This window comes from Triturus cristatus, chromosome 6 (assembly GCF_964204655.1).
Source record: "Triturus cristatus chromosome 6, aTriCri1.1, whole genome shotgun sequence".
Lineage (NCBI taxonomy): Eukaryota > Metazoa > Chordata > Amphibia > Caudata > Salamandridae > Triturus > Triturus cristatus.
The window spans coordinates 1,230,014,961-1,230,042,147 of NC_140589.1; the positions used below are offsets into that span (position 1 = coordinate 1,230,014,961).

Consider the following 27,187-nt stretch of genomic DNA (forward strand, 5'->3'; position numbering starts at 1 on the left):
ACGTTTGCTGATCTGGGCAAGGCCTTGTTGGAACTCCCCGAAGGGATGTTAGTGGTGGGATCTGGAATGCTCGATAGGTACCCGCCCAGGGACACCGGGGGTGCTCAGAAGTGGCTTCCTGACTTTATAGATACTTTTGGCCTGGTAGACTGTTGGAGGCTACGGCACCCCACTCAGAGACAATATACCTTTCATTCCGGGGCCCACGGGAGTCTCTCTCGGATTGATTACTTGCTCACTCTGGCTGCGCACGCCTCATTGGTATCTGAGGCTAGGCACATGGCACGGGGCATATCTGATCATTCGCCGGTGTGGGCCCGTCTGGATATTGGCCGGGTGGTGGGGGGCAGGGTGGCTCCCATTAACCCCTGGTACTTTCGTGACCCCAAGCTGCGCAGTGCGTTGCTGAAGACAGTTGATCACTATTTTCAAGATAATCAGGGTTCAGTTGAATCAGCGGTGTCCTTGTGGTAAGCTTTTAAGACTGTATTGAGAGGGGGAGGCCCTCTCCTTGGTAGTGGCCGCCAAGCGGCGGAGAGACGCCGAGGTGACACAAATAGAGGACGAGATAGCGGCTTTAGATGTGGCCTTGGAAGAGGATGTTGCAACGGCCACACTGCATAATTTGAGCTTGAAGCAATTGGAATATAGGGATCTGGTGACGAACACTGCCAAGACCCTCCATAGGGAGCAGCAGGGTCGATTGTACGATGTTGGTGATAAGGCCGGGAAATTGCTGGCGTGGTTGGATAAAAAAAGAGCGTGTTAATCGAGTGGTGCCGGAGTTGTCGATGGATGGGGGAGAGGTTGTCACTGACCCCGACGGTATAGTTCAGTGTTTCTCTGACTATTTTCGTACGGTATACACCTCGGTTTCGGATAGGCCGACTGAGGACTCGTGTGACCTTCTGCGTGATATCCCTCTGCCCTGCCTTTCTGCCATTGATAGGGATGACCTCGATGGAGATATAACTGTAGACGAAGTGGCGTGTGCTATCCGTGCGTTGCGCTCCGGTAAGGCCTCGGGCCCAAATGGTTTGCCGATTGAGCTGTATAAGCTTCGTCCGGATAAGTTGGCTCCTCACCTGCACGCCATGTTCGTGGAGGCGCGGGTGAATGGGTTTCTTCCGCTCGATCAACGGCTGGCGACGATTGTGGTAATACATAAAGACGGTAAGCCCCGGGACAAGTGTGGTTCCTATCGGCCGATATCACTTCTCAACGCCGAGCCGAAAATCCTTGCTAAGATCCTTGCTAACCGCCTGGTCCGGGTGCTTGGCGACTTGATCCACCCGGATCAGTCGGGCTTCATCCCGCACCGTAACACTGCACTGAATCTTAGACGCCTTCATGGAGTGATCGCTAGGACGGGCACGATGCGAGAGCCGGCTATTGTGGCGTCCCTCGATGCCACGATGGCCTTCGACACGATGGAGTGGGCATACCTGTGGGCTGTGCTATCCAAGTTCGGCTTTGGGCCTGGATTTGTAGGCTGGGTGAGGTTGCTCTATGAGGGGCCTCTTGCTAGCGTCGTGGTGAACGGGCGGGCGTCGACACCGTTCGAGCTCGGGAGAGGCACCCGGCAGGGCTGTCCCCTGTCGCCGTTGTTGTTCGCCCTTGCTCTTGAGCCGCTGGCGGCGTGGATACGATGGCACCCGGATATACGTGGGATTCGTTGGTCACCTGACCACGAAGACCGTATTTCGCTTTACGCCGACGATATTCTGCTATACCTCACCTCGCCTAAGAAATCTCTGATAGTGGTTTGCGACGTCTTGACTTCTTTCGGTAGGAACTCTGGTCTTGTCATTAATTGGGGGAAGTCATACTTGTATGTCCTGTGTGGGGATGTCCCGCCTGTCCCGCGCAACTGCTCGATCCAGATAGCCCGGCAGGGCTTTTTGTATTTGGGGATCTATATTTCCACCGAGCCCATTTTAAGATACGAGAAGAACTTGCTCCCTCCCTTGGCACGCCTGCGACGGGACGTGGCGGGCTGGCGGCGGTTGCCGCTTTCCCTCCTTGGCCGTGCCGCCCTGTTTAAAATGATGTCTCTTCCCCGTTTCCTCTATGCCCTGCAGAATACCCTTGACTTGGTCCCGGCCAGTTATTTCCGTGAGGTCGAAAGCCACCAGCGTGCGCTATTGTGGGAAGGGCGCCCGCGCATAGCGATTGCTAAATTGACGCTTCCGTGGTACGACGGGGGTATCGCGCTTCCTGACATTCGACGTTATTATTGGGCCACTCAGTTGAGCGCGATTAACCATGGTGTATATGGTCCGGCGCGGAGCCCCGGCTACGCCATGGACCGATGGTTGCTGCGTGGGGGTAATTACCACAGAGCGTTGTACTCGAAGTCGTCGGACTTAACCCTTACGGGGCCCACCAGGGTTGCCGTGCATGTATGGAAGGTGGCGACGGATTCACTTTGCTGGAAGGGTAAGCTTACCCTTGCCACCCCTCTGTTTGACTCTGATATTCTGGGAAAGCTCTGGCATACAAAAGGGTTTGAGAAATGGGACCTGATCGGTATATCCAGGGTTGGAGACCTTTTGGTTAAGGGTAGGGTAAAGTCATTCGAGGAGCTGCAGAAGGAATATGAGCTAGGGAGCACGGAGTTCTTCCGATATGCTCAAGTGTGCCACGCCTTGCGGTCAGTCCTTGTAGAGGGGGAGAAGGTGCCTGAGTCCTCTCCGTTAGAGGACCGGATCCTGGATGGCCATATGCCAGAGAGTACAATCTCGCTCATTTATAAGAAACTAATTAATGTTCGGGCGGATCTTCTTCTAGGGTTGCGCGATCAATGGACCAGGGATGGCCTCGAACTAGATGATGAGGATTGGCAGTATGCAGTTTCTTCTCCCAAAGAGGTCGCGATCCCCGCGCGCCTGCGGCTGGTGCAGCTTAAAATACTCCATAGGGTCTACGTGACGGGGCCCAGGCTGGTTCATATGGGTTTCTCCGAGGAGGGCTTATGTAAGAGAGGCTGTGGTATGGTGGGCACCTTCCTACATATTATTTGGGAATGCGGTGCGATTATGGAGTTTTGGAAGCGAATCCACGATGTGATGGGGGAGGTGACAGGCATCGTCATGCAGCCGGAGGCGCGGTGTTGTCTCCTGAATGTTTGGGGTCCTACTGACCACGACGCGGCACAGACTCAGTGGGTGACCCTAGGGAACATGGTAGCCAAGCGCGACATCGCTCGCCTGTGGGGCTCTACTAGGCCTCCTACATTGACAGCGTGGATGGAAAACATGGACTGGAGCATGTTCAGGGAGAAGACAGTGTATTGTGCTCGAGGGCGCCCTCGGAAATGGCACTCTGTATGGGCGCGATGGAACCAGTACAGAGGGGGCATATGCCTGCCCCCAGACCCGGACCCGCCTGAGGAGCAGCTCTCCCCTTAGCTTTCTTTCCGACTTTGTACTCCTTGCTGGTATGTGTTTGTCTTCTTGAGTCTCTGACTTCCCCTCCTTTCCCTTACTATAGACCTGTGTCTGATGGACGAAATGGGGCTCGCTCCCCTTGATGGGAACCCTTTTTGTGCTTTCAGTACTTATCGCCTTGCTTGTGTTTAGGTTTGGGTTTGTGTTTATTTAAAACAGAACCTTTGATTCTCCTGTCAGTGAAATGTGGACGCTCACATGTGTTGTGTTTCTAAAGCTGCCGTGCCTCCGGGTTGTCGGCTGAATAGCTGTCACTGATTTAAAAGAATAAAGGTTTTTTGAAAAAAAAAAAATATATACTGTATTGCTGACTGTGATACTGCGTTATCTTCCAAAATGCTCAATTCTGCGGTAGGTTCTCCATAAGAAGTCTTTTCAGGAGTTTGTGGTTCTAGCACCTTCCAGGAAGTACCTTGTACTATATTACTGGCAACTGAAGAACTTTGCCCTGCAGAGAGCTGCTTTATTAGTTTTTTGATAATGGAACACAGCCTTTGCTCTGTTTTGCACATCCTGAAAATAGATATCTTGTGTAAATTATCAACAGACATTTTTAGTACTCCATAAGATGTCACATTTGAGGCCAGTGGTCTTTATCGTGGTATTTTTTGTATGTTTCGATGCTCATGGGATCTAGAGCACTCGTTACTGTAGTAGTATATATTTACTTATTCTAACGAATGGAAATGAAGAAAGCAAGCTTTTTATGGATTCACACTCAAAACATAAAGTGGCAACAATGGAGGGAAATGTCAAAAGCCACGCTTCATAAAACATTATTTGACTTTCCTACAGATTTCTTTTTGCTATTCTTGGAACCAGTGTAGCAACTCCTGTGCCCCCTTCCCCACCTGCGATGCAGCACTGTTTATCCTCCTTGCCTTTGTTAAGCCGACGGTACACTGGTGATTGTCAGGTACCCTGCCTTTCTCTACCCATTAGGGACTCCCTCGAACTGCACCCCTTGTTTTGTTGGTGGACTCTTAACTAGCTGTCAGTCTTTACCAATGACCCACAGCTTCTCCCACTTCCTCCGACCTCTTTGCAGTGTGCTATAACAAAAGATATTATATGGGTAGTGCAGATGTGTTATCGCCACAGTTTTGAGAAAATCCTGATTACCGCCTCACGGATTCTATTCTGCAATCTTTTTTCTGAAGCAAGCTTTGACTGTGCTTAGATTTTAGGTCTCGCCTAGGCAGCGCGCATGCGTTGCTCTAGGAGATGACCTTTAGAAACTGGTCAGCTCTTTGCACTCGTGCTTGTGCTGGCATCCACCTTGCGGGAGCGAGCAGCGGCACGCGTACGAATTGAAAACAGATTGCTTGCGCGCCGCTGCTCGCTCTCGTGGATGCAAGCACAAGCACGAGTGCTTGATTAGGCTTGTTTTTTTAACTGGCGCTTTCACTTTCCCGGCGAGTGCGCTTCTTTCTTTATATGCCGCCCGCCGTATTTATCTTTTCTGCTCCCAATCTCGGTTGCCTTCCTGGACATGGCTGCTCGTGCCCACGCTGTGAAATATGTTTGCACGTTTGGGGAAATTCATTTTTATGATTTATAGCACCTGATTTCAAATAATGTTATTTGCCTCCTGATGTTGGTTGTACTTTTCTTACTGACTGTAATTTATCACGTTCACGCAAGGCTCCTGAAGAGAAACCTGCACACAGCACAATCTAGTGGAAGCAGTCAGAATACGCAAGTGCTAAAAGAAATGAAGGGCTGAATTGTGATGCATTTATTAGCTTACACAGAAACAGAATATTCCTTATGAATTATTTTTTGGTTTATTTTAAGGAAGGGATATTTGTGGATCTGGAGAAAAAAGTCTCAAAACTCTACATTAGTGGCTTTGATGAAGTAACTGTCACTCGCAGCTGATGATTCAAAACTGGTGTTGTGATGCATATAAAAGACGGAGACGCTCGGAGCTCAACCTTATGAAAGAGAACAAACGACTGGATTTAACAGAAACACAAAACATTGCCAAGTTAATTGTTAACACGCATTTTGCGTGATAGTAGATAAGGTCACCTGCCCTCCTTGATATTGCCAAAACATATTTTTCTCTCAAAATATTTAGGCTATCGCTTCTATAACTCATCTCGCTCCCTTTGTACCTTATCTCTCTCTTCACTATGCCTCTAAGTTCTCTCACCATGTGTCTCTACCTGTTTCTATTACTAATCTCTTTCTCTATTTTGATATCTTGTCTCTCACTTTTCGCTCTGCCTCTCAAAGCACAATTCTCTCCATGTGTCTATCCAATTTCTATAACTTATCTCTCTCTTGTCTCGTTCCATTCACTCTGCCTTTCAGTTCTCTCTCCATATATCTCTACCTGTTTGTTACTAATCTCTAACTCTTGCTCTTTCGCTGCCTTTATACTTTATCTCTCTCTTCACTCTGCCTCTCAAAGCACAATTATCTCTCCATGTGTCTCGAACGCTCTCTGTATCCCATCTCACTCAATATATCCTCTCTATGCTGCACTTCCCTCTGTTCCCTTTATGTTTCTGTTTACTTGTCTATGCTCCAAGCATCTTTTTCTGTATTTCTTATCTAATTCTCTATAACTGCTGTGCCTTTAGCCTACATGTTTATGGCCCCTTTCTCTACGGCCCTATGTCTTCATGCCCCTGTAGCTCTATGTGTGTCTTTCTGTATACTGTCTTTTTGTGCTCTTAAATCAGTTTACTGTCTGCCTCTTTGTGCCTCCTCTCTCTGCTACAAGCACTAATACTATCATTATTTTACTATCTCATAAAGTCGCTATTATCATAACGCACACTATCTATTCCCTCTCTGATTCTGTCATTCTCTCTCACTTCCTCTATCTCTCGCTCAAGCACATACATAAACACAATTTCAAACTCATTCTCTTTCTTACTACTCTTTCTCTATAACTCTTTATCCTTCCTCTGGGTTTAATTCTTTATATTCAATTACTCTCCCCTCATACTAACTCCATCTCCCTTTCTCTCATGTTTATTTCGAATCCCCTATACTCACAACATCTTACTTTAAATTTTCGTTCGCTATCTCTGATATCAATGCTTCTATATATATATTATACTAATTGCAAACTAATATGCCCCGGTGCCATTACAAACATTGGCAAAACCAATCGCTCTAGCTAAACACTCATAAGGTCCCAAAGTCGAGACCTATTGGCTATGCCAATGCTTGTTATACTATGTTAGGGCCGTTCTGTACACTCTCTTCTCAGGTGAATGATAATTTGCACGCCAACACCGTTCTAATTGAAGACATTTTTGGTTTTCTTTCCGTAATGCGTCAGAAAACCAGGGGGCTGAAAGGGTCTTCCTGTTCCCTGTTGTTTTTTTGATAGGTACTGAGGACTTGATCGCTTCATTTAGCCAATCTGTGTATTTTGTGACTGTTAAGTCTGGGGGACCGTTTAAATGTGGACGAGAGCTCTCCATATATGTGCGGAGAATCGCGACTGGGGTCTTGGAGGTCCCTCCAAGCCCAAAAGAGGTGATTGGGAGGTCGAATTTAATGAGCGAGTGGTCTGACCATGTCAGAGGAAGGGTTTCTTTGCAAGTGGGACAGTGCCTGAGGTGAAGATACCATCTAGTGTATGTCCCGCCTCATGAGTCGGGGTCTCTGCCAGTTGGGTAAGACCGACAGCCCCCAGAGTATCTATCAATACCTCTGTCCCCCTGTTGCCCCTGTCTTCAAGATAGAAATTGAAATCTCCAAGGATAGTGAAGTCATTATTTAGGAGAGTGGGTTCTAGAAGGCTATCTAGGTTTGAAGTAAAGGTGCTTTTGGAGCTTGGAGGCCGGTATAGCAAGATACCTCCTGAAAGTTTGCCTTGGGCTAAGTTCAATCGCAAAGTGAAGAGCCTCGTAAAAAGGCGTGGAGGTAGGGTGGAATACAACAGGTAAATATTTCCTCAAGATAATTGCAACTCCGCTTCCTCGTTTTAGTGGTCTGTTGACCCGATATCCGGCCGGGATTGCGGTGACAAAGTCAGGGTCGGAGGCAGCATCTGCCAAGGTTTCTGTCATGAAAAGTATGTCTAGGTTGCAATCTCGTATTTGTGTTTGGCCAGTGATCTGACATTTACAAAGCCCCCATGAAGTTTGGCACTCTCTGTGATTATAGAAGAGTTGTGACTCTGAGATCTTTTGAGGGGCTGAAAATCCCTAGTCCTTTGTATTTGTGAGAGTGTACAACCACAGGGACAGTTTACGTCACCTTCGTCCAGAATAAATCGGCCACAATTTTTCATGGGAATGTTAAGGAGGCGTAACTCTTTAGTGGTATAACTGAGGACCTGGGTATTAGAAAGACCAGGGGTCCTGGCCCTGGGCCCGGTCCCGGCACGGACGGGCTTGCCGTAGGCACGCCTTTGGTGCGCCAGCAGCACGCCCGTACCATCTGGCAATTTTATGTGATTCCGGTGGACAACTAGACCGCGTCCAACCGGAAGTGTAGACTGAGTGGAAATGAGGAAGAAAGATGATGGTGGAGTGTCCACCTTCCGCACAATAGGCACAGCAGCCGTTGCAGACCGGGGTCAGCAACCACTATGTGTAAGAGAGGCAAAGTGTGGGGAGTCAGAGAACCAAAGAGCAGGTAAAAATGTCCTTTTTCAAAAACTGGTACGAAAGTGATAGCAGCAGTATTTAAAACAGTAACAGCAGCAACAGTATGTAAAAGAGTATCAGCAAACAGTGCAGCACAATTAAAACACTACCAAAGTTAAATACGGTGAGGCTAAAAAAGAGCGAGCCGCCAGCAGGGCTTTCTTGAGTGTAGCAGCGGTTCTCCTTCATCCTCCTGTCCTTCCATGGGGATTTGGGTAGTAGGAAGATCTGCGTGGAGCACCCTATTAGAACTTTAGTGGTATATTTCGATACCAATAGGACAATTTTTGTATTATTATTTTTAATTAAAAGAAGTTTCTGGTGATTTTGTACTAGCTGACTTAGGTGTTTTTCTTATTTTTTTTTAGAAGTTTTGTATATCCCTTTCATGATTCCTATACAGCCACCTGTGATTCTTCACTTATCACTGTCTCAGTTAGCAGTATTTCCATTAACCATTGTCGTTTGCCCTTGCTCATTAAAATCTTCGTAGAGAGTAATATCAAAACACTAGAGGAAACCTGCATAACTAACCATAAGGCTGAAATGGCTTCAGCAAATCTTAAACCGAAATAGAAAAGTGAGGATTTTAAGAGCCACTGGTTTTTATATATTTAGCATTTCGAGGCCGATTCCGATCCGGGTCGGAAGGGCACAGAACGCGATCCGGCCGGAAAAACTACGAGCCGTGCGTGTGTTTTCTGCCCGACTCGTACAGCTTTACGAGTGAGCAAGTACGATGCGAGCTACGTGAAATTCACTGACCGAGTTGTTTCCGGGTCCGAACCGCTCCTTACGTCTCGGTCGTAAGCTAACCGTGGCGTGCAGTGGATGCGATTTACGACCGAGCCAGTATGATGCACGCGTCGGACAGCCTGTGCGAGCCGTAGTGTCCGGCTCGCAAAACGTCCGGGTGGTTGCCTTTGGGGGTCTGCGTCGGACCCCCTGTCACCCGCAGCCCTACGACTCGGACACAGGGGGAGACGCAAGGGTACCCCCAACACAGGCCTGTATGGTGCGGATGACACCGACACGTACCCACTGTAGGGGGCGCCCTTGCGCGAGACATACCCATTCAGTCAATGGGAGCCTATGTACGCGTCGTACGACTGGCTCCCATTGACTTCTATGGGAGTCCGACCGAACCGAGTCCGGCAGCATACGGCCGCATCGTACTCGCTCGGTCGGACTGCAGGACTTCAGCTCGGTCGGAAAACACTCCGATTCGGCTCGGTCAGAGTGCTTTCCGACCTGGATCGGAATTAGCACCTTCATTTTTTTTTTTTTTTAAAACCTTTATTAATCGCAGTTGCATCATTTTACAATGTACATTCACTATCCAAGGTGTCGGATCAGCGAGACAAAAACACACATTTCCAGATGGTGAGACACAGCCATTCAGCCGGCAACCCGGAGGTCCGGCGGCGATGTGCAGGTGAACATTTGTATAGGAATTAGGTGCGTACATTGTGTAAAGGTAGGCCTATGGTGCTTTTCTGTGTTTTGTTGTGATGCGTCTGAAGCGCATTACCAGCAATAGAGGATGGCGCTGTGTTCCAGCCCACATTGCGGCTACTTCGGTTGCCACCCAGGCCCTTAGCGGGAGTCGCACAAGGCACCGTGTTTACCCCCAAATGCCAAGGCCTCCTGGCAGCTTAGCACCAGCGTCATGCTCATAGTGTAGGCTGGAGCGCGACAAGGAGGTTTCGGTATAGCTCACAGTGACATATATGGCAGCGTATATATCCGACGAGCCCAGTGTGCGGCTTCGCAGTTCAACTCTATGTGCGTGGTACGTGGCGCGCTTCCGTCCCACCAGCATTGTGCCCCTCAAGCCGCTAAGCGTCTGGGTACGCCTGGTATGCAACTCTGTGCGCTCCGGGTGAAATCGTTCCGTGCTTTCCGGGCGTATCCGTCCCCTGCGCGTAGTGCGCGCCATCGCTGCCTCATCAGCATTATTCAGGGCACGCTAGGTAGGGTAGCGCTTCGGGGGCGCCGGACAACACCTCCAACAATTGTTATCTGTGGTTGGGTAGGGATTCGGTCAGGGAACGTAACCAATAACCAAACTGCTCCCTGCGTATGTGTTGCGATAGGGGGGATCAAGATTAGGGTCGTAAACTCAGGCGGGGTCAAGGGTAAGGGGGGAGGAGGGAAGAGGAGATCATTCTGCGTTAGAGTGGGAGGGGGCATCAGCTGTCAATTGGGGCACAGCTGGACCACGCGATATACGCGGTAAGCAGCAGGCCGGAGGGGGGGGGGGGAGAAGGGGCTGTCAGAAAGGCCGAGAGCCCGTAGCGCCGGTGTCCGCACCCTTTTTCCTCTATGTATAAGGCGCTCCTCTGTGCCTGGGAGGGAGCGGCTGGGTAGGGTGGAGTGATCATATCTTCCCGTCTGGGCCCGTAACTGGGTACTGTGCGCGTTGCTTCAGACTGCGGCAGCAGCAATCCCTGCGCGCGCGCCATGGTTGTACAGCGAGTGATGCCCGGCAGCAGTCTCCTGTAGGGCAAAAGTGAGAGGCGCTAGGGGGCAAGCAGAGGGGGGCGGGAGCTAACTCTGTCGCGGTCTTAGGGATGTCGCTACCCAGCCAGCAAGGTAGCGATGCCCTCCAAAGACTCAGGTTATCCCTCGGTCCCGGCAGGCCACCTGAAAGGCTGTGAGGAGGTCATCCCAAAGCTGGGCGATGGGGAACTTCCGGAGCCCTGCAGTTTCCTCACGGAGAAGCACCGCACTCTCCGCCTGTGCCCAGTTAACGAAGGAGGCTTTCCAATGTCTGATGTGCGGGGGGATTGCTGCCTTCCAATGCTTGGTGAACAAGCGTTTGGCCGTTATGAGACCCATGTCCCAAAAGCGTGCCTGCACTTTGTAATCTTTTGTGCGCTTATATAACCCTAGTATGCATGCGTCCCATGTGCGCGGTAGTCGTCCATCTGCACTGCGCGCAAGCAGTGACAATACGCTGTTCCAGTATGCCTGTATACCAGGACAGTGCCATAGCATGTGTAAGAGGTCCGCTCCCGGTAGCGAGCACCGCTGGCAAAGTGCATCTGCCCGCAAGAAGTATCTGTTAATCTTTTCAGGTGTGAGGTATGCACGCTGCAGTATGTAGTATTGTATAATTTTAAAGCGGGGGTTGCGTGGAATGTTGGTCGGGCTGGCCAGTATCATCACCCATTCCTTGTCTGTCCAGTCTCTGCCCCTGTCTGTCGCCCAGCGCTCCCTCAGTGCTAATGTGGATGGTTGCGAGTGTGCCTGCAGCACCTGTGCTAGCCAATGTATGACGTGAGCGCCATTGCCCATAACGTGCAGATATTGGATGAAGGTATGCGTCGGGGGTTCCACCGCCATGTCGCCCCAGGAAGTCGTGAGCGTACGCATGAGGGAGGCATGCAGGAGGAACTGTCCCGCCGGGAGAGCCGTGTCTTCAGCCAGGGTGGCGAACGTAAGTAAGTCGCCATCTACATATAGATCGCTCAGCGTGTCCACGCCCGCCTGTTCCCATCCAGCCAAGTGGGCCTCCGTGAGCGGTCCCGTCGGGCCAGGCATGCCCAAGAGTGGCAAACTCGGGGCGTATGGCTTAGTCGCGCGCGTGAGGCGGAGGCACCGCAGGAAACATCTGCGCGCTACCGCCAGGTAGACCTGGGAGGGGCAGGGCGTGCGGGTTATCGGGTGGAACAGTGTATTTATTTGTGTTCGTGTCCAGGCAGCCGCGTGCGAGGTAGTGTCCTCAAGCTGCTTGCCGCACAGCCATCCCGCCACCCATTGCATCTGCGCCGCGAGGTAGTACAGTTCCATATTAGGAACTGCCAAGCCCCCGGAATCCGTGGGCATGTATAGTTTAGCCAGCGCTACTCGCGGTCTCCCCTTGTTCCAGATGAGGCTACGCAGCAGCACCTCTAGGTCGCGGAACAGCTTGGTGGGAACATACAGAGGCAGATTTGCAAAATAATAGAGTAGGCGAGGCAGCACTATCATTTTGGTCAGTGCCACCCGACTAGGCACATTAAGGGGTAAGGTGTTCCAGAAGCCAACTTGTGCTCGGACAGAAGCGATTGCTCGAAGGAGGTTCCCCTCCAGAACGTCTGCTGGGGTTCTGTAGATCCTTATCCCTAAGTAGCGGAAGGTGGTGGGATGCCACCGCAGCCTGTCCCCTCCCAGCCGGATGTCGCATTCAGGCGTTGCTGGGCTAAAGGGATAGGCTCCCGACTTGGCCCAATTGACTCTCAGGCCCGACATCTCCTCAAAGGTGCGGAAGACGTCAGTGAGGGAGGCAGGGATGGCAGTTATGTCCCTGACGTACAGCAGCAGGTCGTCTGCATATAGAGACACCGCATGCAGGCCATCCGCCAATGGAATTCCCCATTCCAGTCCGTGCGTCCTGAGAGTCGCAGCCAGGGGTTCCATGGCCAGTGAAAACAGCAATGGCGACAGCGGGCAGCCCTGGCGGGTGCCCCTGCGGACCCGGATGGCAGCGGAGAGGAGGCGGCCTGTACGGACTCGGACTGTCGGTCTGCCATAAAGTAGGTCAATCATGGCACTGTATCCCCCCCCCAGCCGATATTTCTCTGCAACCGCCCTCAGATACGGCCACTCGACTGAGTCGAAGGCCTTCTCCAGGTCCAGTATCAGACATCCCGCCCTTGGCCACTGCTGCGTGGCGTATTCCTGTACCCGAAAGAGGCGGCGGATGTTGTAGGAAGTGTGGCGTGTGGGGACAAATCCATTTTGGTCCCGGTGCACCAGAGCGGGTACATGAGGGGCCAGCCTCCTGGCTAACGCAGAAGCCAGGATTTTATAATCCGTGTTCAGCAGAGCCAGCGGACGGTAAGAGCCCACCTGTGTGCTATCCTTGCCAGGTTTAAGAATAGAGACCAGTGTGGCCTCATTTAACGTTGGGGGTAAAGCAGCTCCCTCCGCTGCCGCTACGTACATTCGCAGTAGTTCCGGGACGAGGATGTCCGAGCCAGCCTTGTAAAATTCAGCCGGTAGCCCGTCCGGGCCCGGGGTTTTGCCATTGGACAGGTTAAAGATGGCTTCTCTGAGCTCATCTGGCTCCAGCGGGGCTCCCAGCTCGTCTTGCTGCGCAATAGTCAGTTGTGGCATTTGCAGGGGGGAGAGATAGTCGGCTATATCAGGATAAGGGACTGATAGGCGGGAGCGATACAATGCGTCATAGTGGGCAGTAAAGGCGTCATGTATGCCAAGTTGCGTGTACACTAGTTCCCCCCCCTCCCTCTGTCGGAATTGGCACCTTCATGTTAGACAAAAACAATAAACAGATTGCAAACATTGTCACACAACCCCACACTTTCTCCCCATTATTGCAATCTATGTTTCCCATGACATGGTTGTTTTCCGTACAGTATGGCTCAACATATGTTATCACTGTGTCACTCAAAACAGAATCCTGTTGTGCACATATCTCTATACACTTCAGTAGTCCAGTTCATTTCCTGTTGCAAAGCTTGTGGAGTTGCCTCAGTGAAATCCAACATTACATCTGCCTAGCCTATATTGCCAAGAGATCCACCAGCCTTTTGTCTCAATTGATTTTTTTTTTAAAAGATAAATTTCATCAGCCAAGTTCTACTCCATTGTGTTCCTTATCCACAGGTTTACACTGTAGTCACGGTTTACCATCCAGACGATGCTAAGAGGAAATCAAACTTACATTGTATGGGAATCCCAGAGGCATCAGAGTAACAAGTGAACATTAAAGCATTCCTGAGGAATTTAATAATGGAAATACTCCTCCTTGCCCTTGCTAGTGGTCTGCCATATCTCACTATTGAAAGACCTTATAGAATCCCATTTGAGAAGCCAAACTGTCATTGCATTTTTGCAGGGCCTCAGGATGAGAGGTCCTACTGGATAATGCATGTGTAGCTAAATATAATAAGACTGCAGCTGGCCACACAATGTTTTTCTATATAAACCGCTGACCTGGGGAAGATGATGTATAGCATGATGTTGTCACTCAGGAAGGCTGATCCCTGGACTCCAGATTGTGAATGCTCTGGCAGACTTTACTAGATATGTTTTAGGATATTTCTGGTGCCTGAAAAGTAGGAGACTAATTTTGCTCTTTGTATTGAGTCTTCACCCTCTCCTCCTCTGTAGAGTTGTAGCATTATGGATGGGTGACCATAGCAGCAATGGCATGGTGATGTGTCTTTATTTGTGCAGTAGTAGAAGATTCAGGACAACGATTTAGAGAGGAAGGGCCTTCCTGTTTTGTAAATTTTATTTTGATGAGACTAGGGCCTCAACTCTGTTCCGCCGTGCCTGACTATCTTTCCAGTGAACAACGGAGCTTACATTCCAAGGCAGAAAGTGACGAACACCTTTTCCTGCTACCAAGGATCATTGAGGCATGTATGTGGGTGGGGAGTGAGTGAAAGAAAAATGTTTGGATGCCAGTGTCAGAGGAAAATAAAGAACAAGGACATTTGGAAGAAGAAAAAATTAGACTTTACATATCTAAAAAAAGGCATAAATATGAATAACTAGTGTACAGCTATTGTCAATAAATGAGAATTAGTTGGTCAGTGCTGGAAGTAACATATGTTCAAAAGACTAGCGGAATTGAGAGACACAGATGTTAAATTGTTGCGAAAACCTGCTTCAGTGCCATGAACAAAAATAAAAATACTAGGAAGCTACTCCAGGGTACGGAAAATAAGGTACTCAAATGCTTCCACAGTGATAAAAGTGCTTACAATCATTTTAAGAAAGAACTAAAATTAAAAGAACATATGAGAGAAATAAGTCAGATGACAAGTACTGCTGCTGCATTAGGGCCAAGGCCAATATACAGTTGAGTGTTATTATTGTCCAAAAATTAATGATCCACCTCCATTTGAAGCTTTACTGATCATGGTGGCAGACTTTGCTAGCTATTGGTTTTAAGAGTCAATGTTAATATAGCACGTGAAAAGAACGAGATGCTATCAACAGGAAACCTGCATAAGCGAGGTGTGTGCATAAATTAAACCCTTATTATCCTTCAAAATATAGTGGACAGTTTGTGCCCTCTTGTCCAGAAACAGAAGGTTATCCCTGTTTTCACCAATAATATCACAGACAGGCAAGACTTTACTAATTTCATGGGCTATCAAATGAATAAAAGTTGAAATGTTTCCACCTGTCTTTCAGCCCGCACAATTTTTTTAACCTTTATTTTGATGTTAAGCAGGGGTGTAGAATTATATCAAATATCTACTTGTCCAATGGGCAGAATGATTCAGATACTTACTTGTCCCTTTTAGTTCCATGCAAAAAGGTGACAATTATGGTGGCATTCTCATTATTTAAAATCTTTCATAATAGTTTCTCTGATGATTAAGGCTCATGTTCCTATCAGGGTTTGGATTCCAGTAAAGTTCTGATTTTGCAACCTTTGTGAAAATCTGCATAGGCCCTGATTTATTAATTGAGTTGGATTCCAGTATGGAATTCTGCTGCACGCATTCATGCATAGACTGTTGTCACCACACACATATTTTCAAGTTTGGGAACAAAACACCCGATTTTAATGTCTGGACAACCCCAAAGTAATTTTGCCGGCTTTAACAGGCTTCCTTGCCACCTGCAGTTGTTTTCCTGCCATTGTCCGACTCTCAGGGGAGCTCCCTGCCCGACTACTGCCGCACCAGCATCTTCCCTTACACCCCACAGCAGGCTCCATGCTGAAAAGGGAATACTGTGCATATTTCTGCCCAGTAAAACTTGGTTTGCATGCTTAGTCCCCATTCCATGGGAAAAAAACTCATAATTGCATGGTACTGGTGGGGTGTTACCACACAGTAACAGTTTTTACCGGGCAGATCTACCAATATACCAGGACCATGCATCTCGTAATCGGGGACATACTGCGGCCAGAAGTTGGCAGGTTGTGGTAGTTCTAGGCTTGGAATGCCCTGAGTCTGTGCACACCCACAAACCTGCATGTTTAAGGTTATTCACCAACTTCTCCAATCTCTTTTCCACATTGTAAAAGGCTAGAAATTATTCCTGATAAAGGCAGCAGTAAAACTCTTCTTCCTGGTGTGAAAAAACGGGTGTAGGAAAAGTGAATTTGCAATTGCTCAGTGCACTTTTTCATGAGTATATTTGCTAAAGCGAAAATAAAAATCACAAATGTTTTCTAGGAGTAGAGGTTCTAGGCCTACTTATGTAAACTCTTGTGAATTCCTAAAAGTCATAGATGCACTAATGCAAAGACATATACCTACGGGTGCACCCTTTGTAACTTTATTTGAGAATAAGGCCCTTAATTAATTTTCTTGTTGTACATAATGGTTTTAACCCAATTCTCCATTAATAATATATATTTTATTAAATAGTAGCTTGCTACTATAGTTTATCACAACCTTTTTTATTTATATCTTTTTTGTGTATGTTTTATGCTGAAAGCAAACACCCATCCCACTTTCCAGCTTTTGCAGATATTTGCATTTAATCACGGAGCAACATGGAATCATTCTAAAAATCTTCAAATTGTTACATTTTGCTAAAGTATACACATTTTTATTCTGAAACCACAATAATGCAAGATGAACACACAGCTCACTGCATTTTCTTCAAGTGCTCACCTGTAGTAGTAAAGGCGTTTGCATTAATAAATCATATATTCAAATTTAAACACTTACACTTATCTTGTCCTAGTGGCAGAGAACCCTCTTTCTCAGATTCGTTCTTTGATAGATAAAAAGGTTGGGTTGCATGGCTTCGGGCTTACTTGTCTAGTGGACAAATTAAACATGAATACATCTTGTTATTGACTCTAAACAATAGATTCAAGGCATTAGGTGATAAAAATTCCATGCTCCTGTTTGTTTTTAAAAAAAACTCTCTTAAATATCAATGAAAGGGGAAGTATCTGATGGCCGTGTTAAAGAAGATGAACAAATCTTCCAGTTCAACAGGTTTATTAATTTGCGATAACATAGACCCCTAAGCAGAATTGACGATAGATGGGTCCTCATTGGGAAACACTATGATCAAACAGGGATCCAGTCAGGGATGCCCTCTTTCGCCCTTAATCTTTGTGCTCTTTCAGGAACCACTCTTGTATTACATATTGCACAAGGATCTTAATTAAAGGTACCCCAGAAGTCCTGTGTGCATCTAATCCTCGCCTTCATGGTGGTGGTGATGTAGTCTTCCTTATGCCTGAAACTAAAATTATCGGTAGTGTATTCACTGTAGTAGAATAATTTTGTGTGGGTATAAAATAAATCAAAGAAGAGTTTTTAAGTATTGTGAGAAAAAGAGCACTACCAGTAGGTTTGCAAAATATGGTTGTCCAGAATTTGGTTAGGTTCTTGGAGATTCAAGTATCGGGGACAGTGGATGATGTGTACTGCTTGAGCTACGGCAGAAAAATTATTTCAAAACCTGTCATCATCTATCCATTGTAGGACACATTGACCTGATTAAAATGGGCATTTTCCAGCAGTGTTCCCCTTTATTTCTATGCCTGGATATTTTGTTTTTCATCCAAACTGAAAGTTTTGGTAATATCATTCATTTGGGTAGGAAACACACCATGGCTCTCCAGGAAAAAGATTTATGCGACCCTTGCCAATTGTAGGTTGGACGTTTACCAGATTTAAGATCCAATGATTTAGCAGTTCTGTTCCAGGTTCTTAAGCAAGTGGTAATCTATGATTTAAATTTTTAAGTTTCCCATATGGTCGTGGAGAAATTGCTGTCTTATGATTAGGCAACTTTATCATGAAATTTTAATTATTTAAAACAATTCAGTTCATGTTTCTGTGGTCATTGTGTCAAGCATATGCTCAAATGCTATGTAAAACCAGAGTCTCGAAGAGGTGGACTCCATACCAATTTGTTCAAACCCTTTCCATCCTGCTATATTGGCATCTGGGTTCCCAGCTTGGAAAAAAATATATATTTGGTAGGTAGAGCTCTGATTGGTTCTCCTATCACAGATACTGATTAGAAATTCGATATAGAATTTAAAGCGACGTTCTACAAGGATCTTCAACTAAGAAGCTTCTTTAAAAACTGTCATACAGGTGAGACTTCCAAGGCATGCACTGAGGCATTTCTTCATTCTCCTGGCAGGGTTTCCATTACTTCTGTTAAAACATCATACAAGGATTAGAAACCTATAGGTAAGATATTTTAATCTCCCTCTGTCTAATATTGATTAGTGCAAACTGAATATGGACACATATTGTATACCTGTCATCTCTTGCCTTCAAAGCATACAATATTACTCATGATATCAATGATGCCCTACTCTCGAAAATTGCAACAGTTCTCATTGAAATGTGTGCTTATTATATGAGGAGGCCTTGGATAAATGGATCCAGGTCATAGGGAAATGTCTAAAGCTGATACACATGTTCAGAATTCATGTCCAACTTAAAAATGGTCTTGGCATCAAACTAAACTTAAACTATGTGTTGCTCTGCTGGGAAGTCCAAGGAAGATCATTCATGAATCCAGAATACTGAATCTGATTGTTTTGTGCTCTGTTGCTGCTTGATCTTTAATATGTTTGAGACGGGGTCACTGAGTGAAATAGTGAATTATTAAGCCCCTAAAGGTCTCTGGTGGGTATTCGAAATGTATTATAAAATTTAGAGCAAGTTGGACAAATTCAAGTCTAGTGGAAGAGGCAATTTGTGCCATGGGTTAATAGCATATGTTAAACCAATAATGGACGAGGGGGAAGACAAAGAAGGTTTAAGCAGGAAGACAATTTGCATCATCATATTCATGAAGGGTGTATTGATTGTACATAGATTTATCAAACTTTTTATCTTTGTCTCCTGACCACGTTTTGTTTTGTATGTATCTTTCAATTTTAAATTAAAAATACTCAATGCATTTGCTTTGCCCAGAATACACTTAAAGTTCTCTCAGAGTGCAAGTATTGCAAGTCCCTGGTTCAAAAGTAAGGTATTGCACATGTTATTACTCGAGATAATAGCATTTTGATTAGCGGGATGCCACTAACCTTCACTCCTAGGACATCAGGGCTACATATTGTAGTTCAGCTTAATAATTTCACTATTAAAACATACCTTATTTTCTTATGACTATTGTGTAGGATACGGGCTGCTGGTGCTTTATATACTTCCATCATTTCTTACTATTCCCTAATATTTGCTCCCAAACATTTCCTTGACATTTTGATTCTTATTGTCTTATGTATGGGGTTTATTCATGTAGCCGCAAAGGTATCCCCTGAGATATTTTTTTCGTGATACATATAATACACTGCTATTTTATTGACAGTGAACATTTGAAGACTATGACTTTAGCAAGAAAAGTCAGGATTTAGATGATCTTATCTTCCATTTTCACATGTTGCTTTGACATTTTCTTTAATTTTGCTTTTTGTTTCTAGAGTTTCAGTATGTCACTGGCAGCCTGTTGCTTGATTTGCTGTAGAAGAATAGGTACCTCCAGTGGTTCTGCAAAAGGTGATCGACAATGGAAAGACATGAGTAAGCACTGAGCATTACATGTAATAATTATGGGAAGTGACCTCTTAATGTACGATGTAATGATTTAATTCAGGGCAAAATGTCGAAAGACAGATCACTTGCTGACTAATGACTTTACATTTAACATTTGTAATTCTTATTTTCTTATTTTGTTATTAATAAATACAACATATTAAAAAATGCAAGTATTATACAAGCACAAGTAATTACATTCCACTCATAAAGGTAGACATCAATACTCAAGGTGTTTCATTGATTTTCATCTGTGTCAAAAGTATTTGGCCTTTTCAGTTCAAGTCTTACCTGTGGTGTATTCATGAGTGCCGTGTCTATGGGTGAGCCATGAAGTGCCACGCAAGGCTTGCAAGCATTGCTTACTTGTTTACTGAGGTCTGCAGCTGCATTCCTAGCGTACAGGAGATGAACAGCATACAAGTACAACATTAAGATCTACCGTACACCAGTCTCCTGTGTATGGTCTGACTTCCTAGCCTTCATCTAGGTATTTTCTCATCTTATGGAGTCCCTTGCTGAGCTTAAAGGTTTGGCACCTCAAAAGGAAGCTTTTTGCTACTTGAAACTCTCAACGTCCAACCATGGAGTCTTATATTTTTCACTGATAGAATGCTGGTGCACCCTTGTGCCAAATTATTTTGCTTAAATTGCTGTGAAGTCTTCCAAACTTAATTAGTAACTTAGCTCCTTTATGGTCTAGGGTCAAACCTATATGGCCTGTTGCAACAAAACACTTATTAAGGTGCATAAATACTGCAGTCGGAGGCGCATGTGCGTTAATGCACCTTAGAAGGTCTTAACGTTGGGATAAAATCGCTGTCATTTTGTCATGGAGCTTTAATGAAAAATATAAACATGTATTGTTGTCCTATTGGCTATGTTCTGTTGTTTGCGTATCATTTGGCTGAAAAAACAGACGTCCACCTTAAAGTTATTTGACAAACATTTGAATTTCGAAAAATATGGAACAAAAGCTTATTTTTGAAAAATTCAGCCTCAAAACAAGACTTTTAAAAAATCCTTTTGCTGTTACAGGTTTATGCAACACATTTGAAAAGATGCAGCGTTTAGCAGAGTATCATCTAAGAAAGGACTACAAAATCTCCCAGTGAGTTGTCAGCCTTATAATGGTGACAAAATTGACCTCCAACCAGTTTGTGCTCAATTCCGCAGTCGAGCTGGATGTAGAATAATTCACATAAGACTGACTGACATTAGATTGTGTTTTAAAAGACCAAATATCACTTTCAGCAATTTACTCAGCCTCACACTAAGGAGAATTTTAAAGTTTTCTCAAATGGTAAAATCTTAAGTATTATGGTGAAGGCTAGCAATACATAAGTGTTCCAGTACCCGGCAGCTGTTATAAACGTCATATATTAAAGAGGACTGCTTTTTGATGGTCATGAGGTCCTTGTGGGAGCTTTGGTCATCAGTTCCAGGCTGATTTATTGTATGCTGAATGATCACCACACTTCTGCATTTAGTGTAGCTGCAAACTGAAGAAAAGAGACTGCATTGCTGGCCAGTGCTATTTCTGTGCTGGCTCACATCAAATGAAATTAAATGCTTTATATACTCTTAATTGGTGACATTCTTAAGCCCCTGTCTCTTTCAATTTAGAAATCTGTCTTCGCACCTTTCTCAGACTCTGAGAAGCTTAGACAGGAGCTCTTTGTCAATGTCACTATCACAATGCAAGAAGGAGAGGACGCGTTTTCATTCATCTATTAAGCTTTCAAAATGTGTAACATAGTCTGTATAATGAAACATTCAAGTGCACTCATTCACTTTCATTTAGTATCATTCAACTGGGTGGTGGGTTCACTCTGCTGACAGTGTCTGATGTTGAAATTGATGTAAAATGTGTGTTCTCTTAATGATCTTCCAGAACTCACTCTATTTATTAAAATGCTGAACCCAGATCTTAGTTATACATGTAATTGCAGTCCTACCTTTCCCAGTCCTATCTCTCACACCTAATATACTCTCCTTTGACTGAGCATCTCGTTCATCTGCTCCTCAGCTCCTTTTAATTTACTGTTTATGATAGCATACAGCTATTTCCACATGAAAGCACTTCATCTGATAGAGACATCTAGCCGCAGATTCCTTACCTATGAACTTCCAGGCGTCAGGCTTGATCCAGAAGATTTTTCTTAGCAGTACACCTGCGCGCCGGTAGGTGGGGTCGGTCAACTCCACGTGAAGTCGTGTTCGTCGTCGTCGTGACGTCCGAGTTGTCAATATAACAGCCACTCCAGTGCGCTGACGTCAGTTCTTTACTTTCCACTCCAGCCAGCGCCGATCCGTTGAAGAGAGCTGCCCCCTGTCACTTTTTGACAGACGTTTTTGACTTTTTGTTGACTTCTTTGGTGTGTTTCAGGTTTGTCGACTAAGAAGACTTCGAGGTTCAAGCAGTGTGGCGCCTATCACCGTGCCATGTCGGTGACGGAACCCCATTTGGTGTGTCTTTGGTTTTTGGAGCGCGACCATGACTCGAAGTCATGCTTCGACTGCCGGGCCATGGCACCAAAGGCTTTGAGGGAGCGCTCCCTGAAGCTGCTCGCGACCCGGCATCCGGCACGGCAGAGTTTGGCTTGTCAGTTTCGATCCCGGTCGAGAGAAAGGTCCGAGCACTGCTTCGCCGAATCGAAGTCCTCTTCGTCAGGTAAGAGGCACCACAAAAAACACAAGAAGCCGAAGCATGCTTCAACTTCGCCCTGCATGTCTCGCGATGCGGCAGAGGAACCTCGAGGTTCGAGACCCCGCTCCGTGGATCGGGTGCCTGGGTCTGCTCCACGTTTCCCTGCCTTTCCGGGTCTGGGAGCGACCCCTGCCTAGCTGAAGGAGTTTTATGATGCCATGTGTGCCATATTTAGGCAGTCTGACCCTGCTGGCGTCCCGTCGGTCCCTGCAGGTTCAGAGGATGGAGGGGCCCCCCTCATTCCCGCACCTGTGGCTCCGGCGCCACGGCCTCCGATTGGACCCATTCCCGGGTCCAGACCGACGCCGGTCGCACCTCCACAGCGACCTTCCCCGGCGCTGCGTACGACGCCAAGATCCTCTGCATTGCCGGTGCCCACCGGCTGCACCTCCCCGATCCTCATTCCTGAAGACACAGAGCGGGTCGGGCGTCCTCTGACACCGAGACTGGAGCCGTACGGCTCCATTCCATTCACCCTGCCCTATTCTGAATGATTAGGGATGAAGGAAGAGGATTTGGAGGGGGAGCAGGATCCCTTAGAAATCCAGCACCGACAAGATGTGGACTGGTTCGAGGAACTGGGTGAGACCAGTGGGTTGGACACCTCCCCATACTCTGGCATGCTTTCCCCTCCTAACCTGGCTACGGAGGAGAGAGCATCATTTGCCATGGTGGTGCGTAGTGCTGCGGAGGTCCTGGACCTGCAGCTTCCTAAAGTGGAGGTCAAGACTAACATCTTGACGGAGGTCCTGTAGTCTGGAGTTTCCAGTTTGGAACCCCTACTTCCCTTTATTGAGGCCTTAACAGACGTCCTTCTGGTTACCTGGTCCAATCCCAGCACATGGGCTCCTGTGAATAGGACTAATAATAATAAACTTTATTGCTTGGTTAAAAAAAAAAACCTTTGCAATCCACTACATTATGAGATGACATATGTCCGAATAGATAAGCGTTACAACAAACAAATGATGGACGGAATGCTGACAATGCAGACATTCTCCCCCAGTCAAGAGATCTGGGTTAAATCCATCGTTCTTTTGCCCACTACACCACCCCAGTTTAGACATGGCCATATGCAAATCAGTCTTGACCCTGTGCCTCATGGGAACAGTCCAGCCCGAACTGCCAAGCCATGTCTTCCCTGGACCGGAATCAAGCATCCTAGGACCGGTTTCTGGCTATCAGACGTCATCAGCCAGGATAGCTTGACTCCAGTGGCGTAGTGAGCACGGGTCCCACGTCTGGGAATACCCATCCCACTTAGGGCGAAAAGCGTTACAACAAACAAATGATGGACGGAATGCTGACAATGCAGACATTCTCCCCCAGTCAAGAGATCTGGGTTAAATCCATCGTTCTTTTGCCCACTACACCACCCCAGTTTAGACATGGCCATATGCAAATCAGTCTTGACCCTGTGCCTCATGGGAACAGTCCAGCCCGAACTGCCAAGCCATGTCTTCCCTGGACCGGAATCAAGCATCCTAGGACCGGTTTCTGGCTATCAGCCGTCATCAGCCAGGATAGCTTGACTCCAGTGGCGTAGTGAGCACGGGTCCCACGTCTGGGAATACCCATCCCACTTAGGGCGAAAAGCGTTACAACAAACAAATGATGGACGGAATGCTGACAATGCAGACATTCTCCCCCAGTCAAGAGATCTGGGTTAAATCCATCGTTCTTTTGCCCACTACAGCACCCCAGTTTAGACATGGCCATATGCAAATCAGTCTTGACCCTGTGCCTCATGGGAACAGTCCAGCCCGAACTGCCAAGCCATGTCTTCATTTGTCACCCCGAGTGGAAAGGGTATGCCCAGACGTGGGTCCCTTGCTCTCCATGCCACTGAAAATCAGGCAAGCCTGGCTGAAGACGGCTGAAATGCCAGAAACCGGTCCTAGGATGCTTGTTTCCAGTCCAGGGAGGACCTGGCTTGGCAGTTCGGTCTGGACTGTTCCCATGAGGCACAGGGTCAAGACTGATTTGCATATGGCTGGGTTCAAACTGGAACGGCATGGTGAGCAAAAAAACGATGGATTTAGGCCCAGATCTCTGTACTGGGGTGAATGTATGACATTGTTCTACATTCTGTCCATCAATTGTTATTTTTGCATTTGTCACCCCGAGTGGAAAGGGTATGCCCAGACGTGGGTCCCTTGCTCTCCATGCCACTGAAAATCAAGCAAGCCTGGCTGAAGACGGCTGAAATGCCAGAAACCGGTCCTAGGATGCTTGTTTCCAGTCCAGGGAGGACCTGGCTTGGCAGTTCGGTCTGGACTGTTCCCATGAGGCACAGGGTCAAGACTGATTTGCATATGGCTGGGTTCAAACTGGAACGGCATGGTGAGCAAAAAAACGATGGATTTAGGCCCAGATCTCTGTACTGGGGTGAATGTATGACATTGTTCTACATTCTGTCCATCAATTGTTATTTTTGCATTTGTCACCCCGAGTGGAAAGGGTATGCCCAGACGTGGGTCCCTTGCTCTCCATGCCACTGAAAATCAAGCAAGCCTGGCTGAAGACGGCTGAAATGCCAGAAACCGGTCCTAGGATGCTTGTTTCCAGTCCAGGGAGGACCTGGCTTGGCAGTTCGGTCTGGACTGTTCCCATGAGGCACAGGGTCAAGACTGATTTGCATATGGCTGGGTTCAAACTGGAACGGCATGGTGAGCAAAAAAACGATGGATTTAGGCCCAGATCTCTGTACTGGGGTGAATGTATGACATTGTTCTACATTCTGTCCATCAATTGTTATTTTTGCAAGTAGATAAGCAGCACATTTTGTGTAAAAGAAAGATTTGGTTGAATACGTTAAAAAGTTACGATATTACCATAAGACTGTACAGGTTCTAAAAGTGGCATTCAGTTCAATCAGTAAAGTGCATTGAGTAACATAAAAAAGTACAGCTTATCAGGTTTGGAGTCCATTCTCCATTCAATATTACTAAAACAAATACAAATTTCTATAGAATTGATTTTGAAAAGTCTTGGTGTGAGCTGATTTCGGGTTCATTTAACCTCACCACTCAGGGGCAGCATCACAACTAGGTCTCTGATCAAGATTACAATTTTTTTTGTCCCTTTCGTTATTCTTTTGCCGGCCTGATCCATGAACCTTACTAAGGCATAATTTAGCTCAGGATTGTGTGAGTTGAAACTTGCTAAAACTGCGGCTCTGCAGGATCTAATTTCCATTTAGTTCCAAATTTTCCTTAGAAGGGACCTTCTTTCCTGCATCAGGCTTGTACATAGACAGAGAATATGGATTATGTCTTCCCTGTATTTTCCACAAAGGCGGCATTGTTGCTGAGTTTGGTCTCTTTTCCACTTCGGCAGGTGACAAAGCAGGTTGGACACTCCCAGTCTTAATTTTAAAAAACAGAGTTTAGTATGTGCAGAGAATGGTAAAGTTAGGTACCCCTGGGGAGACAGATTGGAGTACGTGTTGAGAGTTAGCCAACCGTGTGACCTTTTTACGAGGCATGATTTGTCCTCTACTACAGAGAGTTTTTTCATACTTATTTTTGCTAGTCTTTTAAATTCGCCTTGGCTAATTTGCAAATCCCATGCTTCTTTTAAGTTCAAAGTTGCCAGGCCTTTGGCCCAGTATGCATGCCCCGAATGCCATTGGTTTGTAGATATATTAGACCAAAGATACTGTGCCAGGCTTCCAACTTTTGATGACCTTAGTTTGTGGCAGTTTATTAAAAAACTCATTAGTCTCGCCAGAGATTGGTTGCTGATGCCCAATTCAAGCCTGATCTGTGCTGATGAGGTGTTTTTTGGAAGCTTAAGCACTGTTCTAAAGATTTTTGCAATAATTGTATTTAAGTTGCCGCTATCCCGCCCTTTTAGAACCTCGCTTCCGTATGATAGGGTGGGAATAACTTTTGCCTGGGCTGTCTGCAGAATAGGGGTAAATGTTGGTCCGAACAGTTTCTTATAAATGGAGCTGAGAGCAAAAGAGAGTGCTACTCCCTTCTTTTTTTGCTCTTCAAACTGAGTTTTGTAGCCGCCGTTGTTATTAAAAAAGACACCTAAATATTTTTGACAAGGTGCTTCTTCAATTCTCTCCATGTTTAAAAACCAACCTGTGAATAGGACTATCGCCCGCCGCCATCGCCCTGCACCGGCCGACTCACTTTTCCTTACCACCTACCCCAACCCCCAAAGCTTGGTGGTCCAAGCTTCTGCTTCCCATGGCTTATTCCCATGTCTTATTCCCATCCACAACCCTGGACAGGGAATCCAAGAGACTGGAGAGTTTTGGAAAGAGATTTCTTTTCTTCCGCCAGTCCGGCATTACAGTCTGTGAACACCGCATGCCTTTTGGGCCGCTATTCCCATGGGCTAAGGGATACTGTTGCTCAAGTGCTGCCCAGAGTCTCGGAGCAGGTCCGAGCTCTACTCTGCCATGCTATTTCGGACGAGATAGACGCAGCTAAAGTCCGCCATCAGATGTGGCTGGGACACGACGTACTCACTGGAGTAAGTGATTTACACGACGGTAGCCGTTTGTCGCCACACCTGGCTGAGAACATCTGGTTTTTCAGGGGATGTCCAGTCTAACCTCATGGAAATGCCCTTTGATGGCTCCCGTCTCTTCGGAAACAAAGCAGACACTGCCCTTGAGCGTTTCAAAGACTCGCGGACCACAGCCAAGTCTTTAGGCCTCACCACAGCCCGTATGGCCTCCTCCACTTTACTCTCCTTTCGTGGCTCTGAAGGAGCTATTAACCGCACCAACCCTACTCTGGCTAGCGGGCACCACAAGTTCAGCAACCTCTGCGGGCCGTGGATGCTGTTCACCCTGGCCCCGTGGGTTGGGAGGCCAGAAGTCAAGCCAAGTCATGATCCCCTCCTCCACCGCAAAACCTTCTTAGTCCGATCCCCCAGGATCACTCTCAG

General features: G+C 46.7%; 1 protein-coding gene across 4 annotated transcripts in view; it reads left to right on the forward strand.

The window, feature by feature from the left end:
- The window catches only part of SERAC1 (serine active site containing 1), a 401,166-nt gene that overhangs the window by 59,300 nt on the left and 314,679 nt on the right, over positions 1-27,187 (forward strand). For all 4 annotated transcript variants that reach the window (XM_085612157.1, XM_085612159.1, XM_085612160.1 and 1 more), the window contains exon 2: positions 19,455-19,554. In XM_085612157.1, the coding sequence (XP_085468283.1) occupies positions 19,464-19,554 (91 nt within the window). In that variant the 5' untranslated portion in view covers positions 19,455-19,463. The remainder of the gene's footprint in view (positions 1-19,454; positions 19,555-27,187) is intronic.